The 19,238-nt window shown below is 43.3% G+C and overlaps 1 protein-coding gene across 1 annotated transcript in view; it reads right to left on the minus strand.

The window, feature by feature from the left end:
• Positions 1-292: 292 nt before the first annotated feature.
• The window catches only part of LOC121683210 (TRPM8 channel-associated factor homolog), a 37,295-nt gene continuing 18,349 nt past the window's right edge, over positions 293-19,238 (minus strand). The window contains exons 3-9 of the mRNA XM_042062740.1: positions 5,781-6,441; positions 4,447-5,438; positions 3,951-4,045; positions 3,504-3,717; positions 2,542-2,781; positions 1,574-1,911; positions 293-1,091 (exon numbers count right to left, since the gene is read on the minus strand). Of these exons, the coding sequence (XP_041918674.1) occupies positions 849-1,091; positions 1,574-1,911; positions 2,542-2,781; positions 3,504-3,717; positions 3,951-4,045; positions 4,447-5,438; positions 5,781-6,394 (2,736 nt within the window). The 5' untranslated portion in view covers positions 6,395-6,441 and the 3' untranslated portion in view covers positions 293-848. The remainder of the gene's footprint in view (positions 1,092-1,573; positions 1,912-2,541; positions 2,782-3,503; positions 3,718-3,950; positions 4,046-4,446; positions 5,439-5,780; positions 6,442-19,238) is intronic.

The raw sequence follows: 19,238 nt of genomic DNA on the forward strand, positions 1-19,238 counted from the left end.
AAAAGGGTTGAACCAGTTATCATATGTAATCTGTCAAGAAGAATTTTGTCATTTCTATTAGTTTTTTTTTTAGAGTACTTTTTTCCCATTGTATGACAATGAACGACATGGTCTGCTAACCAACTGCAGTACAAACAGTAGGACTATTGTAAGTATACAGTAAATATGAATGCTCTCTGATATCCTACAATCTCATACATTTAATGTATAACTTTTTGTAACACACTTTAATGTGTGAACTATATTAGTATCTCTCAAAAAGAGCCATGCTTCTGGACAGAGTTGTGACACCTTTAATTTAATGAACCTTTATTTAAGTGCATATTTATGAACATGAGATTCCATCAGAAATATATAAAGAAGAAAAAAAATCATCCAATGAGCAAAGCTGCAACCATGAAATATTAGAGAGCTCTGAGATACAACTGGCATAAGCATAATGAGCATAATAATTAGTGTAAAAAGGAAACTCTACTGCTATTCATATGCCCTGGGGTATACATTAAATAAGACAGAACTGTTGTCATAAATCTATTACCAAACAGTTGTACACTGACCCTTAGTTTGACCATTACATATATCTGAAAATAATGAATGTGTACTGTGTAGTAAGAATATAGTATACAGTTTTGATCGAGTCAGAAGAGGATGACTATGAGGCTTCCATCTAATTAAATCTTTCTTCATTTCCTTGATTGTAAAATATATATTATGTCATGTCATACACTATTCATCTTCCATGATTTCCATTGATTTCCTTTACTATAAAATAAATATTATTAGTTAGACTCATATCATTCACTAATAATAATCCTAAGCAAGCTATGATAATCTAGCAGCATTCTCTTTTAGGCGTACTGGGCCATTGGATGATCACTCCAGTCAGGCAGACCTGAGAGCTTCTCCTCAGTGGCGGACTCTATTGGCCAGCCCCAGGCCTTGAAGAAAGATGCCAGGTTCTTGTTCACTACTTTGGAGAAGGTCTCAGCATACGTATTCATCTTGCCTTTGTTGTCATTAGGTACTCCCTCCATGGTATGGTAGGCAGTGAAGACCTTCTTAAAGGCGTCCCAGCCAAAAGTGTCTTGAAGCTGGTGAAGGAAATTGTTTCAAAAATTATACTTAGGCTCCAGACCACAGTTCCTCTATGAAGTTGCACCCATCTTTTCTATACTTCTGCAAAGGGCTACTGGACTCAGTTCCAGCCACTTGTTTACCATTTAAGGGCAGGTGTTCAAGCACTGGAGTTTTGAATACACACACAGACCAGACAGCTAAGTTTGACCAAAATGTATAGGAATTACAGACAGGACCTTTAAGTGGATTTTACCAGTGAATGCTACACTCATGGCTACAACTTTAGTAATTTTAATAAGTAACAGTCTGTACACTGTCAGTACCATGGACACAATTTACTATGTGCAGTTCCACACCACAATAGAAATGATTAGTCAGTCAGTTATTTCTGCAAGAAGAATACTTAATCAGTGCATGTCCTCATAAAGAGTAAATATCCCACACTGTATGTCAACCCCCCACACTGTTGAGTTGTTGACCAGATGCTTTTGCTCACCTGCATATAGGTCTCTAGGGCCACCCACATGCTCCACTCGTTCAGGTTGCGGCCCCCCTCGGCGTAGTTCTTTGCACGACATTGTCTATTCTCACTACTCATGTTCTGGTGGGCTTTGGCCCGGTCCAGGCCCAGCACTGTTTCATGCACGTAGACGGACCACAGGTTGCAGGTGCATTCTGTGGTGTTTGGGGGAAACTCCCAGACCCCTCGCTGCTGATTGTGGCCCAGCTCGTGGATGGCACCCCACAAACCTGATGTTCGGGCCTGGTTGGGGTTCACCAGCTCTGCGGCTGATGAGGAGTGCATCATGACCGGGTACCCGGCGTGCATAAAGCCTTTCAGAGAAACAGAAGGTCTCAAATAAAGGCACGGAAGTAAAATAGAATAAAGACAATTTTAATCCACTTATGCATCTTTCTACACTGAAAAATGTGGTCAAAAGTTTATCTTGTTGGAGGCAAGCCTGCGTAACTTACAGATGTTGAACAGTCAAGTGCCTTTATAGTATTTAATTAAAAGGCAATAGTGACTTAAATAGTTAATTAAAGGAATGACTATCATTTAGCTAAAGTTTAACATAGTTTTACTATGTTCAGATATCAGACTGTAGCAACTAAAGTCCTCTCTACCCATATAGGAAATATGGAATGCTAATCTTCATGCAAGTAAAGCATGCACAAACTTGAGGATGAAAAAATACATTTTTGGGAACAATTTAGTATCTCCTCTGTCACACTTAGTTGTCAGATATGATAACAAAAACATCAGGTAAGCTACAGAATTCATATGAAGAAAGTGTTTCTGCAGTACATCATAGTAGACAGCAGAGGGCAGTATGCAATTATACTGAGCCATATATCTGACACAATACCCATAGAGATCATATATAATGGTAAACTGAAATTATATCTTAAAAAATGTCACATGTAAGATCTTTCAAACACCAACCATATAACTAAACTGACCGTGAGAGATCTGGACGTCGGCCACAAATCGTTCTTTGCGGGGGAACTTGGCAGGCTTCGCCGCAAGGTCTGCCACTCCCCTCATGATGTCATCCCACAATGTCGCCACTTCGTCTGGCCGGTCCAGACCTCGGATGAAGTCTGAGTGAAGGGTCAGGATGATGTTCTCAAACTCCAGCTCAGCCCAAGGAGCAGGTGCATTCCGGATCCCATTCACCCACTGTTCTACTGTCGTCTCCCCTAAGATGAGGATCAAAGGAACCGCAATTATTATTAATAGTATTATTATGTAGTATAATTAGTATTATTATGTTATTTCATTGCCTGTTTTTCTGATTGCTTGTTTGATGGACTGAGTGTTTTATTGTTGGTTTTGTAAGGTGACCTTGAGTGTTAAGAAAGGTGCCCATAAATAAAATGCATTATTATTATTATTATTATTATTATTATTAACAGTGTTAACTGTAGTATTATGCAGCTTAGTCACTGGTAAACTGGTGTTGATGTGGTGTAACATGTGAAGAAATAAAGAATGTCATTAAAAGTGTACAATTAATTTGACACCTTATATTATTGTATAGGATAAACTGTGAAGCTGTGCAGACAGTGAAATAGTTGATGGTGGTGGAGGAGGATTGAAAAGAGACTGAAAGTAGAAAAATGTTTTCTGCTGTCGTTCTCACCTTTCCTCTGGTAAAGCCTTTTTAGCAAGCTACCAACCCCACCCTCACTCATGCCATATTGCACTGTACTGAATTGAAACAAACACTTCTCAATTCCTTGAAATAATAGGAAAAAACATTTATGGTCTATAAAGGCCATGACCATCGACATCGACAATTTTTGACAAAATAAGTCATTCTTGAATCAGCTGCAAAGATGTCTCAAAATCAAACATACTACTAATTCCAGTGTGATTTTGTGATTTTCTGTCTTTAAAAAACAATATTTGTCTTTCTCACCAGATTTATAGTAAGGTGCTTGAACAGCCATCTGCACCACTACATCTGCCCCCTCCACGCTGGCATTGTTTGGGGCGATCAGGTAGATGAGGCCCCCCCATAGGTTCCACACCAGCATCATCTCTTCATCGACAGGAAAGCGCTCACACACCAAAGGGGCTCGTTTCAGCTCATCAGAACTGCCAATATTATCAGTCTGACAGCCAATCTGGACCTGAGGGAGGAATACATGTTATTGTCAATATATAAGTGGATGGATAAGTTATGTCAGCTATTATCATCAATATTAATCAATTCATAAGTGTATAAAATGTGGTTATTTGATTTTCAATCAAGCATTTCTCAGAAGTCATACAAACTTTCTTCAGTCTCGGGTGACAAACCATAAACAACATTATATTATGCATATAGGCAAACAGAGGTGAAAAGACATGGTGGTGAACTCACTCTCCAACCCATTCCCACGATCTCTGGTGGCATAGCCATATATGTTTTCATTCCAGGGCAAAGGTACAGGCCGGTGCTGAGCCACTTCTCACCACCTGCAGCACACACCCAAGCCACGTAGGAACAAAGTAAGCACAGACAAAAAGGACATTAAAAGCTTAAGTAAATAGGAAGATTACTGTAAAAGCGTTGAATAAGTAAATGTGGCTAATCATTTTGACTATCTTGTTCATAACAGTGACTCAAGAACTTTTCATTCTGATGGCACTGACGTTGATTCGCATAAATATTTGTTTTTGAGACAAGATGATTATGAGCAAGTTACATGCTTCTGCAGGTATTCCACTGTGGTGCACCTTGCACAAAATGTTTTGAGAAATCCATTACTGTTGTGAAAACGTTAAAGATGATTTGAGAAATGCTCCAAAGCAACTGAGAAAAACTGTAAGAACTCCTGGTTTGTTTTTGAACACTAAAGAACCAGTACTGGACTCACCTTCAGAGTTCGCACTGATGCGGACCCTTGTGTTACTGACAAGTGGCATTGTAGGCTGGTTCTTGATTATGTAGGGCAGAAGGGTATCAGGGTCCTGGCACACCTTGTAGACCTGGGCACTCACATTGAGAAGCAGATGGTCCTTGGTGCTTTTTACAGGGCAGTTGTTACACACTTGCGGGACGCCTGCCTTCTTTACCATGTCAGTCAGCATCGACACCATTGACGTATAAGCTGCACAGTGGTGGGCCTCCATAGCAAGGTAATAAGCACAGTCAGACCCAAGCTTCTTCAGACAGCCTTGATCGTGGTCTGTGAGGTTGTGGCCTTCAGTCACGTGACTGGCAAAGCGCCGGAGCAAGCCCCTGAAGTGATACGCGTCTGAGCAAGCCTTCTCCAGATCGGGCACCTTGTAGAGCCCTGAGCTAAGGGTGTCCCCCAAAATGCAGAGCCCCATCTTATTAAGGATGTGATTGCCGGGGTACTCGGTCATGGCATTTCTGCCAGGATGGCTTTGAGCCCAGTACCAGGCATGTCCCCCAATAAGGAGCCCACCGCCTTCAGCAACAAATTCCTGGATCTCCTCACAGTGAGCATCACTGTACGAGTTGCAGACGTAGACACTGAGGTCCTCTTTGAAGTCAGTCACCTTACACTGTAGTCCAGAATTGGACAGAACAGACATTGCGGATTGCACCGGGGGTGCGATACCCACTGCCCCATTGCGCCCTTCGTCCAACCAGCAAAGAGCGTTGCTGAAAAATTTGGATAGGCTCTCACGCATCATGAAGCCCTCGTGGGTGGTCACGATGATTCGGCCCTGACCATAATAAGCTCCAGCGAAGAAGGCCCTGCCATCAGGTGTGGTGCCAATTGGGAAAGCGAGGGGTCCGTGGACCAGGACCTCTGAAGCTACTGCACCACCCTGGATGTCAAACTCTGGCACGCCATTCAGGAGGAACTCAAGGTCATCTTTGAAATTCTTTCCAATTCTGAAAAAGATGGGTGATAAGTATTCTGAAATCATAAGACTTAGTACATGTACCGAGCAAAAGGCTTTCGCTAAGGTGTCTTTCTTTCACTAGGTAAAACAAAAAGGAAGCTTTGCACACTGTGGCTTCACAAAATATATTCTTTAATTTTCTCTTTTATAAAAATCTTTTAAAAAATCTCTCAGGATCTTCCTCAGACCTCAGGCCTGAGGAAGACACTCTGTCTGGCACCTGATCTGTTTTGGATGTGTGTGCACACTTTCTTTTGTCATTCATTAGGTAAAATTTACATTTAAAATGATCTGACATCATTTTTTTTCTGTTTATGTTTACAATACTTACGAAACAGACAGCCAACTATATGGTATCTGAGGGGGCACAGGGAGCACTCCAAGCTCTCCGTAATGTTCTGAAAAGTAGATCCCTGCTACACTGCACACCTTGTTCCCTGGGAAATCCAGCAGTGTGTTTTTTGTAGGATTTTTTTCTGCCCAGCTCCAAGCTTGGCCGGCCACAAGCAGTCCTCCCCCTGCCTTGAGGAAACTCACCAGCTCCTTAACATGGGTGTTTACACTGTAAGCATCGGTGACATACACGTCGAGACCATCTTTGAGCTCACAGACCTCTGCCTTGATGCTGGAGTAGGACAGATTTTCCACAACAGCCTTGCAAGAAGGATGGATACCCACAGTATCTTTGTCAGGCGATTGCATTAGCCAAGACACGGCATTTTCCACTATGCTAGCGAAGTCAGTGAGGTGTTTCTCATGTCCGAGAACCACCATGCGACCTTTGCCATAGCTTGAGGCAGCCATTAACACCTGACCTCTGGGGTTCATGGCCAGTGGGAAGGCATGGTCACCAATCAGGACCAGGTCACTGGGAATGTGCTCCTTCTTGAAATTCAGCTGCTGAATTCCATGCATAAGTTTGCAGTACGCCTCTTCTCGTGCCATGTTTGGTTTTATAGGTTTTGCTGTTCAGGAGTACTTTGTCCCTTTTGCTGTGAGAAATTGAGTATTTAAATTGTAAGAGTGGTTTTCTTTTGAAAGGTTGGAACACACAATTTTCAAAATTAACCACGCACAATTCTCACATTTAGGACATGAATATGGTAACACTTTACTTGACGACTGAGTTCATAACACATTCATAGCAGCTGTCATAAACTGCACATAAAGCATTCATGACTGTTTCATGAGACATGACTCAACATTCATAGAAAACCTTTCATGAATATGGAAGACAGAACGACGACAATATGTCAAAATAAAAGTCCAACATCTTATTTGTGTAACCTGGATAACATTAATTTGATCTCTCCAGCCTTTGTAAATATTTCATGGATACCTTATGAAGTCTACATTGAATGTCACTTTACTATACAAGTTGTGAAGTATTCGTAATCACCGAGTTTAACACTGGGAGGTAAACTAGCCTACATTCAGCTTTATTTGTGTAACCTGGAACGGTTGGACATTCCCAGTAGCAAAAGATGAGAAATCATCTGCAAAGGTTACATCAATGAACAAATACATTTTTATGAAACAAAAATTATTTGCTTGACCATGTTCTGTCTTTTTGGCACTGGAATAGCCCATTGACTCAGATGTGATGTGATCCAGAGGTTTGGACCAAAAACGGCAATACTGCTTTGCGACTTTTATTTTGACAAGTTCTCGTCGTTCTGTCTTCCACATTTATCAGTAGGGGTTAAGTCATTGAGAGACCTCAGACCCATTAGACCAGCCTCAGACGAGTCCAGGAAGTGACGTAAATTCCGGAAATAAGTGCATAATTTACTTTACTCTTTATGGAGAATACAGCTGGAAAAAACGTGTTTTCTTTTACAGTTCATGGAAAAAATAGTCACATTAGGTAGAAGCTTTTTATTATTATTCATAATTCACATTTATTTATTAAATAATCGATCGCGACTGACTGTCCACGTGATCTGCCAGAGTCAGCTGGGAGGAGCTCGTGACTCACGCATAAGGACTCACGGCAGATATTGCGCGAAATTTTGGTTTATGGCTATCGTTTAGGTGTCCTTCCTATTTATTAACATGAACATGATGACTGACTAAATAAATGACTATGATGTTTAATAAACCATTGTAGGCATACAAGTTATCATTATATCACATCAATTAAGTGTTTTCTGTAGGCTAGGCTACAGCATAAAAATCAACAATAGGCTATCAACACGTTTGCAGTATCACTGTAGCAGAAATCACATATAAGAAGGCATCCTCTTGATTGTTTGTACATTTTTGCACATTCCAACATAAGGAAGCAGCATGAGGAAACTTGTCGTTTTTCTGCCTTATTTTCTAACTACTTTTGCGAGTCTGCAGTATCACCGAGTACAGCTGTTACAAGAGGGTCTGGCGTCCCTTTGTTATGATGCACTTCCTGTGACGCGGTCATTCGTCTCTCAATGACTTAACTCCCTCTCACATTCATGAAAGGTTGTCCCGCCTCCATAACTTCCGTATCCATCCAACTTCCGGGCGTCGAATGTCTATGGGAAATAACATGGCGTTTCGAAATATCATACCGGTAAAACATTTGTAGGTGGCGAAGTAGAAAAAAATAGTGGGCCGATTGGCCTACACACTAGCAGAGCCCGTTTACGGAGAGCTGGATCACTCCCTATTAACTCCATTGTACCTGGAATCTGCTGCAGTTCCGCTAGGGGCGATCACGAATAAGTGCAAAAACAATGGGGGACTATGGAGCTAGACGGCTAAATGTGTCTCTTTCACCTGTTTGTCGTTGAAAAATCGAAGATTGGATTGTGGTTTCTGCAAAATCAATATGGATTATAGGTCAAAAGTTGAATGAACGAGTACTTACGTCCTTTCGATTTCTTACAGGTTGGGTCGTTGTTGCCCACAACTCACTAGCTTTCTGCTAATGAATGACGTCATTGACGCATTTGAAAGGCTTTTTAGAACAAATAAGTGACTCAAAAAATATAATACTCAGCGATGTGTATTTTCTCTGCCCCCTCTTTCTATGGAGTCAAAATAGGGTCTTTTGTAATAAAGTTTTGCAGCTGTGCAAAAGAAGTTCTGTATGTGCAAAGACATTTCGTACCTGTAGAAATGTTTTGTACATGTGTGAAAGAAATGTGTATTGTAGAAATGTTTTGTACATATGTGCGGGGTAAATGCGGATCTGTAAAAATATTTTGTACACGTGTGTAAAAAATATGTACCTGCACAAATACTTTGTACATGTGTGAATCTCCTACGCGACGCTATGCGATGATTTCCTGCGCAACATTGAAAGTGCGAGCTTGTGAAACTGATTTGCAATGCTTACGGACTTTTGACATAGACAGTAAAAGAAATGGACGAACAGACTCTGTCGTTCTCAATGGGAGGGTACTGAGTCATTTTTCAGTTGGTCCCCCCAGTACTGCGCAGACTCGCACTTAACTTCGTGACGTTAGCCATCGAACTGAATCTTGTAACTCATATGATAGATACACAGAAATTCTTCTCACACTTCCTTCGCCTTCAAAGTTAAACATTTATTTACGTATTATTATTAATATCATCCTCACAAGTGATATCAAGTCGTGTTAATGTTGAAACTACCACACATGATCATCTTCAAAAACAGTCATGGTAAAACAAAACAAAAAAGTTATAGCCTTGAGGCTAATCTTCTTTCCACTTTTCTGACCTACAGTACGGTCAATCCATCGAAAACCTCTGAAATGATTATCGTTAGACTACCTAACGGTAAAACTACTGTTTTTCATTAGGTTTACTTGCCTCTATACTTTACCTTAACATTAGGGGTTTGCACGGCGTGTCATCAGATCTGGACATCGCCATATTGGAGATACTCGCCTCATTAGAAAGCATTAGGCACTGAAGTAAATCCCTAACATTGTCAAGGAAAATGGTTAATTATTGCCGTGTTTTAGGTTGTACCAATAGGTCAGACTGAGAAAAACATCTGGTGTAGGTATCGACTTCCAAACGTTATTAAAAAAAAACCAGGGAGAAGGGACAATAATGCCAGAAGTTATCAGAGGAAGGGGGGCGCTTGTGGTTGAACTTGGTACTTCGTCTCCCTCACCCAACTCATATGGATCTGCGCTGCCAATAATCCGTAATTTCTCGAAATATCGCGCCTTTTCTTGTGGTCTAAGTCCTGCCCTATATGCCTTTGCATCTTAGACGCATTTTGATGAGCTTTTCTGTTGTTTAGGACACGCTACAATCACGTAAGATATCCAATTTGCATAATACTCCATTGTACTTCATTTACTGAGTATCGCCAATATGGCCGCGCATGCTGGGTTACCATGGTTACCGGCCAGAACGTGACGTCGGTGCAAACCCCTAATAGGTTACAATGCTTTCTTCACGAGTTTCCGTGCTGGCTGGACTACGCTTCTTATCCAAACAATACGGTTATCTCCCTTCAGTGCGTTAGCTTCCCTTCAACCGGACATGCTAAACATTCTTCTTACGGGAAACCTAACGTTACGTACGAGGTAGTCGAGTCTTGTTTTGCCTTTTATTGTTTATGTAGATAACACCGAAGCTAAAATATCGGCACATGATATATGTTATATAAAGTTATGGGAGTTCAAAAAAATCCTAAATGAATGGGCGTTCTATGGGGTTAGCAGAGAGTTGATAACCACAGCTACATCGATGCTTCTACTTCGCCTGCCCCCTTGACTTTTGACCCTAATTTTACTGCCTTTCTGAAGAGCCAATCAACACATTGCTTACTGCCAACCAATCAGCGTTCCCCACCGACCACCAGATTGTGGTACTAAATCCACAGATCTAGTTATTAAAACTGGAGGTAACAGCAAGGGCAGATAGGTCGTAACATTACTGTATATGAGCACATAAGTATTTCTGGACTAAAATATTGCAAAGCGATTTGGTTACTTTATTTGTCATGCTTTTATCAGTTGTAACATAGTCAAAACGTTAAGCATATCATATCAGAACATGAAATAATAACTAGCTGCCATAGCTATCCTAGCTGACGCTTTGTACGTTGCCCAGCGAATAAGTAGGCTTAATTCTTACATGTCTTAAGTTAAAGAATTGAAAGAAATAGGAAATAAAGAAAACGCTTGAACGGGTTTATCCATTTAGAAGCTACATTCAGATTTTGCCATAGACTTTGCCTAAGCGCTTGCTTGGTAGTCTACAGTCCTGTTCAGTCTATGGTTGCTATAGCAACCGCTGCTGTGCTTCATAAACTGACGAGATAACCGTGCTTGAAATACTCCCGAAACACAAAGAAAACCAAACAAAATGTACCTATGTAAGAAAATGGGATGTTGTTGTATTCCAAACAATAAACCAACAGTCCTGGAAGGGCATTACTACGGTTAAATCTCACTATAATCTCCTAGCCGTGGATGTCCCATTACAACCCATTCATTTGATTCGTCTTTTTGCCGTCCACTAGGCTATTATTATAGACTTGCAAAGGGTGATAAAATAAACGTGTTCTCATATCAAATAATAATAGCAGATAAACATAAATGTGTGTACAGTATTACTGTTTATAAGGCCATCCTTAAAAATATTTTCGTTTGCCGTAACCCGACCGACCCTGTCAATTTAGAACCGACCCAAATATTTATTTTTTTCCCCTTTTAGTCCGACCGACTTGCCGGTTGTAAACTTGCGTTAATACCGACCGATTGTTTTTTTTACTCTAAACAACCAATACAAATGCAATAAAATAATATTTCTTTTAGTAGGCCCAAGTATTGTGAATATAAATTGCCTACATGCAAACGTGGCTCACTTAAAAAAAAACCTGTGGCGTCATCTCTACACCATTGGTTTTACGCATGTCACACTATGGCCTACGCTTCGTTTCATTCACACAAACTTAACTGTGGCCAGATCTTTTCTCATCCCTTCTCCCCCTAGTCTAGCGGTGACCGTGTCGGAGTATTGAAATTGGTTGTGGTCTATTCAGCATTTCTCAAGATATGGGTCCGCAACATGGAGACTGCTGGTCCGTGGAGTCGTGGAGTGAAATTAGGCCCGGTGCTTCATCTGATAATTTGCTGCGCAGTTGATCAAGAAACCGCGGATCGACGAAAAAAGAAAACAAACGTTTCTGCTATCGATGTCATTAAACATGGAGCCCTACAATTAAGTGGTGGTATGAGCATTCATTCAATGCGCGTCTGCGCGAGAGAAACTGAAACTAATCGATAACGTTGGTATCAAAGCTCCGCTTCAACTTGTTGGAAGGCTATTTATTTATTTAACGAAACTTAATAGAACGACGTTGGTTTTTGGAACTTCCTTAGAAACAGAGCAGAGACTGTATAGGCTAATACACTGTATAGCATTGAGTATTGTATAGTCAAATTTCAATATAACGTGGCCAAGAGCTATTGTAGCCTTCTTTCTGGGTACATGTAGATGAGCCCTATGACCCAAAAGTCTGCCATGACCGGGCCTCAGGTCAGAGAAGTTTGAGAAAGGCTGGTCTATATAACCTGCATCAGAATGAGGTTTGCAATGGTGCGCCTGAATAGCCTGGGTGTTCCCATGCTGCCTTGCGCGCAATTTGATTCACCCTGCCAAGGCAGCCTGGAGACCATGGAGCAAATTTTCGCCTGAGATAGGGAACCAATCACAGAACAGGTGGGAAAGCAAGACGATGATGAGCTATGCACAGACGCATTTGATAGACATCCGTGGCACCCAATAAACGGATCTGGGCATTTTTTTCAAATACGAGAAAATGAACGTTTGGTTCCCAGACCACGTCTCATTGAGAAGTGGTGGCGCTAGCCAGGCTAGCGCCTGAAGGCACGGGTTGAAGACCCAGTCAGTTACGTCACGATATGCACATTTGTGTAAATTCATTGCTACGTAATCACCATGACCAAAATTGAACTTTTTTTTTACTTTGAATCTTGAAAAAAAAAAAATATTGACCTACCTACCGACCCATTTTTTAATTTTTTTTGGCTGTTACTGCAAACAAAAATATTTTTAAGGATGGCCTAATTATGAATGACACTACTGAATCACCCTTTCGGAAATGGAATGAATAATTCAACTTTACTGCTAGCTAGAAGCTAACCTATAACGTTAAAGTCTAAAAAGCGGATGGGAATAGCTAATGTTAACATTACGGCTCCGCTTCAACCCTTTTTGCGATCACAGTATAAATTGAGCTACCACGTCACTCTTAATTAAGTTATAATTTCTAATAAGACATTATAGACGGGCTCTGAGTACTCTTTGATATGAAGCCAATCTGTTTAGCGCCAAAATCTGGGTGGTCGGTGGGAAACGCTGATTGGTTGGCAGTAAGCAATGTGTTGATTGGCTCTTCAGAAAGACAGTAAAATTAGGGTCAAAAGTCCGTAAGCATTGCAAAATAGTTTCACAAGCTCGTACTTTCAGTGTTGCGCAGGAAAGCATCGCGTAGCGTCGCGTAGGAGATTCACACATGTACAAAGTATTTGTGCAGGTACATATTTTTTCCACAAGTGTACAAAATATTTTTACAGATCCGCATTTCCCCCCCACATATGTACAAAACATTTCTACAGACACACATTTCTTTCACACAAGTACATACTATTTCTACAGGTACATATTTTTTTCACACAAAACGTACTCACGTACGAAATGTCTTTGCACATTCAGAACTCCTTTTGCACAGCTGCAAAACTTTATTACACATGTGAACATCTTTACACAACCTCTCAATATTAATGACCCTATTTTGACTCCATATCTTTCGCATGCAACATTCAAATTTCTGGCCAAAAAATTATATCCCGAGAAAAGTGGATTTGAGGGGTACAGCTCCATAGACCTCCATTCATTCTGCACTTATTCGTGAGTGCCCTCATGTGGAACCAGAAAAGGAACTGCAACCAGTTCAGAAACCGGAAGTTTCCCGAGAGTGGCGGTTCTCCCCTTTTTAGACATTCTCTGACACTAGGGATGGGCAGAACGAGGCTTTGTGAAACAACGAAACGTTCGAAACAATTGCGCCGGAATTGTGTCGAGGCTTCGAAACAATTCGACACACGTAACTCCATGGTGACATCTAGTGGCCAGTTTTGCTAACATCACATTTTGACCGTGAAGCACAACTGCTTCAGACGAAGAATATAAATAGCCAACATGGAATGCAAGATTTCGTCCACAGCCACGTGGTTAACACATGTGGTGATATTATCTAGACACATTTAATAATAATGCTTGTGTGTGTGTACTGGTCTATTAAGGAGACCTTCCATTTAATATGCAAACATTTACTGGCAGTCACTGTGCAGCTGTTATGCAAACGTGTACTGGAAATAGTTTGTGCAGCTGTTATGCAAACAATGTACTGGAACATGTAGTCTGCCTGTTATGCAAACATTTACTGGAAGTCATGAGACTGGAACGGTCAAAGGCTAAGAGTGGCTGGTATGCAAAACATTTACTGGAAGTCAAAGAGTGGAAATAGAAGGGGCTAGCAGAAGAGGACAAGCAGGGACTTCCAGAGAGAGGAAGTGAAACCAGATGTTGAAGTGACACATAGAACCAAATCAAAACGTACCCTGCCTGGCAACAGATTACACATAGAACCTGGACACATGTATTCTGCCTAGCAACACACATTTTTTAATGTCTATATGAGGAGGAGTTTCCACCAATATCTCAGGTCCCAAAACGCTCTGATTGGCTAAAAGGGGCCTGGTGACGTTCCTGGGGATAGGAACGCCTCTCAGGCCCCTGAGAGTATAAAGGAGAGAGCTCAGGCACATTCAGATCAGATCTCATCGGGGTAGCAGCTGCCACTCACCACTCTATTGCCTGACGGTCCAGTCCTGACTCTGTTTGGATTGTATTATCACTGCAATACGGTGAATAAAGGATCAACAGTCTTCAGCTTCTCTCGTCTTGGTGTTCTCCTTCGGGTCTTTGACATCAGAGTGCTAGTTGGATTGGAGGTTTTTGGAAGTGGATGATTTCCACGACAGATCTGGAGGTTCCTACCGAGATTTGAAAGGATTCAACAAGGGAAGCAGTTCCGTCCCGGGTGAAGCAGACTTCTCCAGTGCAGTTCTCCGGGCCCAAAAGGTAAGCACTTTGCTTATTATTAGGGAGAACTGTACTGTGGGAGTCGGTGGGTAGGCCGGGAAGGGGTGCTAACCTGAATCCTCAAAAGGATAGTGGAGACACAAGACAGAGATTGGGTTGTACTGTTGGTCTTAAAAAAGCGTTTTGTAATTTTGTGAACCGGTTAAAATAGTTTTCAAGGAGAAAACTGAGTTGAATGGCCATGTAATAATTTCCAAGGAGGAAATCTAGTTTTCAAGGAGAAAACTAAAATAGTGTTTAATTTCCAAGGAGGAAATCTAGTTTTCAAGGAGAAAACTAAAATAGTATTTTGTGTAAAGGGAGCACGGGCTGCCCTAAAATATATGTGTATTTCAGAGAAAAAGAACGAGCTAATAGGTAAAAAACTGCAATATTAGCTGTAAGTTGAATGTGTGAAACTGTCCTGAGCAAAGAGTGATGAACAAAATACATTTTATTATAATCTGCTGTTGTTTCTGTAAAAACTGAGTGTGCGCCGTTGTGTTTTCTTTTGACCGCCTGGGCATGGGCCCACAATAGATGCAAGACAAGCGCACATACAAATTTGAGGTAGAAGAGTTCGGCGAGGGAAGGAGGATCGCCACGCTAACAGACGGACGTCAGACTCACATAATAGAAGTCGCGGCTGCAATATTCATAAGAGAGTTGCACAGCAACCATAGCCTGGACATAAGGAGATTGTTGCAGTTGTTGGAGGTTTTTGCAGATGCCCCCCCCGAGCCCTCTGTTAGAGTAACAATATTGCCCAAGATTAGGATTGTGAGAGACCATAGGCCAGAGACCCTAGGACCTAAGTCCTCTACCGCTTTGAAATTTCTGATGATTCAGGTAAGGAAGAACCAGACACAGACTCCCCAGAAGAGTTCACTCCAAACAGTAGTGTAAGAGAGGAAGAGGCAGACATTGAGCCAGGGGAAGTAAGTGCCCCACCAGAGACAGGATACAGCAGCCAAGGGTCAGAGGAAGAGGGGCGCCAGGAGTCAGGTCAAGGGGGTCTAGTGAGAGCTCCAACTCCCTATCCAGGCAACACCGTATCCCACCAGCTGATTCGCAGTCCATTCCGTGTAGTTAACAGCCCAGCCACCTCCCGATATAGCTCACCGCCCTCTACAAGTTATAGCCCAACCAACCCCCGGTCCAACTCAAGCTACGGCCCGACTGAGCCCCAGCCAGTGCAGGACATAGAACAGGCGCTGAAAGAAATAGTGGGCCGAGATAGAGGAAGACTGGCCGATTTTATGAGAGAGTCTTTATCAGTATCAGTATTCTGGAACAAGGAAGGGAGCACTAGGGATAAATATTCAGTTCATGTTGACCACCGTGACAAATACGGAGGAACCCACTCAAGACTAGGCACCAGCGTAGCACCATTGGCACTGCAGACAGTGATAGAACAAGTAGGAAAGTTTGTGGGGGTGAACACAAGGCCAGTGGTTGACCAGCTCTTTGCCCCACCTGAGGGAAGGAAGCGCAAGTTTGAGAGGGATTCCCCAGCTGCAAGAAGGAGAAGGACAAATAGAGATTAAAGATAGGAAGGGGAGGCACTGCTGCAGGGACTCCATAACAACTGCTTGAACTGAATAAACCCCACAGCAACGGCTTAACAAAAAACTTGTAATCCGCTAACTTTGCTTAAATTGAAAGTGTTGTACCTGCTTCAGTAAAATAAAGAGAAAATAAAGTCAATAAATGTACTTTGTAAAAGCAAAATAAAAGGTTAAAAGGTAATCTTGAATGAAGAAGTATTATTGACGCAGAGCTACTAGAAAAAAAAAAAAAATAGAATATCTGATAGGGAGAGCTTACCCGTTAGAGTTAGGGACACCTATGGACACAAGGAGCGACGATAGCGATACATCGGATTAACAAAGCACAGAAGCCTATTAAGCAGGTCCAGGAGAAACGTTGAAAGTATATGGAACAGGGACAGCAGAACGTGCTCTGGGCCATAGAAATCGTTGAATACGACGAACACGACTGGGAGACAAGCGTCAGAGACGGAGAGGGCCGAGAATACGTAGGATACGTGGGTGAGGCCCCCTTTGAGTGCAAATTCCCGTATAGGTGCAAATATCGAGACGACATAGACCTAAAAGCAACGCTCTCTTTGTTGAGTAAACTAACCCCTAATAGCCTGCCAGTGAGGAAACGGGAGGAACCACAGCCCCAAGCAGCCAGAAGTAAAGGAGAGGCTACATCGGGTGACCAGAAGATAAAAGAGAAGTGGACAATAAGAATCTCCGAGCACGGGAGTGACGGGTGGAGCATAAGCGCAGTGAACGATAGAGGAGAAGCATTTGAAGAAAGGAGAGGCAAACTGAACACGGTCTTCCAGGAGTGGGGCGACGTGCAGAACTCTATACTATACTTGGTAAGCGACCTACGACTGGACTGGGAGGAAAAAAACCAGAACAGATACAGGAGGGAGAGGAAAAGACAATACGAAAAGGATTATCGCATGTTCTGCACTGACCGGGAGGACATAAACGAACTAGACTACGGCAAAAATCCCCATTCCACCAAAGACAACGACCTCTAAGAAAAATGGCAACCAGAGCAATGACACCTCTGGAGGAAGTAGTAAGGGAGAATGCCATTGCTGAAAAGGACGTAAAGAACATCAACCACAAGTGGTTCCTAAGATACAAAGGAGACCACACAGCATGGCCAAAAGAAGGGTCACTCAACCCGACAATAATTGCCCAAATGAGGGAAAAAATCATGAACCACAAGGGTTATGACAAAGGCCCACGGAGGCAGGAAAAGAGAGAGAAGGAATTGAAAACTCTGGAGGCCTTCGCTAAGATATCGGAGAGAAAGAGAAGGCAAAGGGCGGACCAGAATGACACGCCGCCTGAAACGCCCACCACAGAGAAGTGCCCCCAATCACAGCCCACAGAGAAAGAGCTGGACGCCCCGACCCAAGCAGCAGAGCCAGGGGCTCCACCCATGGAGGAGCTGCGTCCTCCCCCATACAGGGAAAAGGACAAACTGTACCCGGAGGTGCCGCGAGGAGAGGACAACGTGCGGGAAATAATCCGGCGCCTGGAAGAGAGGGACCCACGGACCCTGGCAATACAAGCACCAGAATACGGGTCACAGGCCCCAACGGTGCACCTGGCGGTGCAGGCCCCACTAGTGGTGAAGGGGATCACACTGGAAGGGACCTGCGCGGAGGTGCTGAAAGAAGTGAAGAGAATAAGGTGGGAACAGGCCAACCCCCAGCCGAGACCATCAACCTCCCGACCGGCGTCCGCACAGTCATCGCCACCATCATCCCCCACCAGAGAAACGCTCCCAGAACACCTTCTGGAAAGAACAGAACCAGGTGAAGAAAAAGAGTGGGATGAGGAAGGAAAAGCTGCAAGGGAATTGGAGGAGCAGGTGGTGAGTGACTACCACACAAGCCTAAGAGGCCACCGGGAAACAGACGGATCTCCAGTGACCAGCCCCCAAGAACTCTGGCAGGAGAGCCAGAAGAAGCGTACGGGTGATCCAGAAGCTGGAGAAAGCAAGCCCCCACGCCTTCCAGGCCAAAGGAAGGAACAAGCCCCTGAGGAGGGAGGAGAGGAACAGAGACAATGGTATGGGAGGCTGTGGGACCACCTGAAGACAGTCATGAGAGAGTGGGTAGAGGCCACAGGGGAGGAAGAAAGAGAAGCCCGAGATAGAGAAGCCATGAAGACCCTGGCCTGGGTGAGGTCACAGATGGACAAGGAACCGGTAAAGGAGGGGTGCAGAGAATCATGGCGGAAGCTCGAGGAATACACCCAGGTGTGCTGGAGGAAAGTGGAAAAAGCCATTAGGCAAGCGGAAGAGAGATACCAAAACAGAAGAAGAGAGGAACAGAGGGTTGAAGAACGGTATGAGGAAAAAATGGAGAGGATGGAAAAGGGTCTGAAGGAGTTGAAAGCCGCTAAAAGGATCGGATCACAGGAGGTAGAACTGGCCGAAGGGATTATAGAGGAGTTAACAAAGATGGAGAAGTGGGAAGACAAGGGGACAGGCCCAGGAAGCACGCCAGAACATGCCAGGTATAAAAAGGATTGCAGGAACTGCGGCGAAAGCCTGAAAAGAGAAATGACGGAAGTCCTGAAAAGAATGGAGGAGATGGGAGCACGAGAGAAAGAAGAAGGAAGGCTCAGAGAGGAAGAGATGAAGAAGAAAAGGAGGGCCCGCCGACTAACCTTCGAACTGGCCTGCGGTCCAACCACGATAGCGGAAGAAGAGGAGGAAGATACGGACGGGGCAGACAGCCAGGCCGGCTCAGGAGAGGACTATGAGTCAATGGAAGACGAGGAGGAAGGACTGGGAGTCATGGAACAGCTCCTCGAAGAGCAAATTCAGAGAGAACTGCCACGGGGTCCGAGGGGAGAGGACCCCTCACTGTGTCTCGGCTGCGGAAGAACGTTCAAAGGAGAGAAGGGTGTGAAGGCCCACCAGCGACAGACAGAGGAATGCAGAGGGCGGACCGGAATGCTCCCAGTGATGATCCCACCCAGTGTGCTCGCCACAGGACTGTTTGGAATCAGCAGGATGAAGAAAGGAGTGGAGAAAGGCCTGGACGAGATCAGAAAAGGAGTGCGAAAGGGGCTCGACGAGATCGAAGGGGGAGTCAAGAAAGGCCTAAAGGAAAACAAGAAGGAGCTGGAAAAACTGGAAAAAGAGG

The sequence above is a fragment of the Alosa sapidissima genome, chromosome 15 (assembly GCF_018492685.1).
Source record: "Alosa sapidissima isolate fAloSap1 chromosome 15, fAloSap1.pri, whole genome shotgun sequence".
NCBI classification, from domain to species: domain Eukaryota; kingdom Metazoa; phylum Chordata; class Actinopteri; order Clupeiformes; family Clupeidae; genus Alosa; species Alosa sapidissima.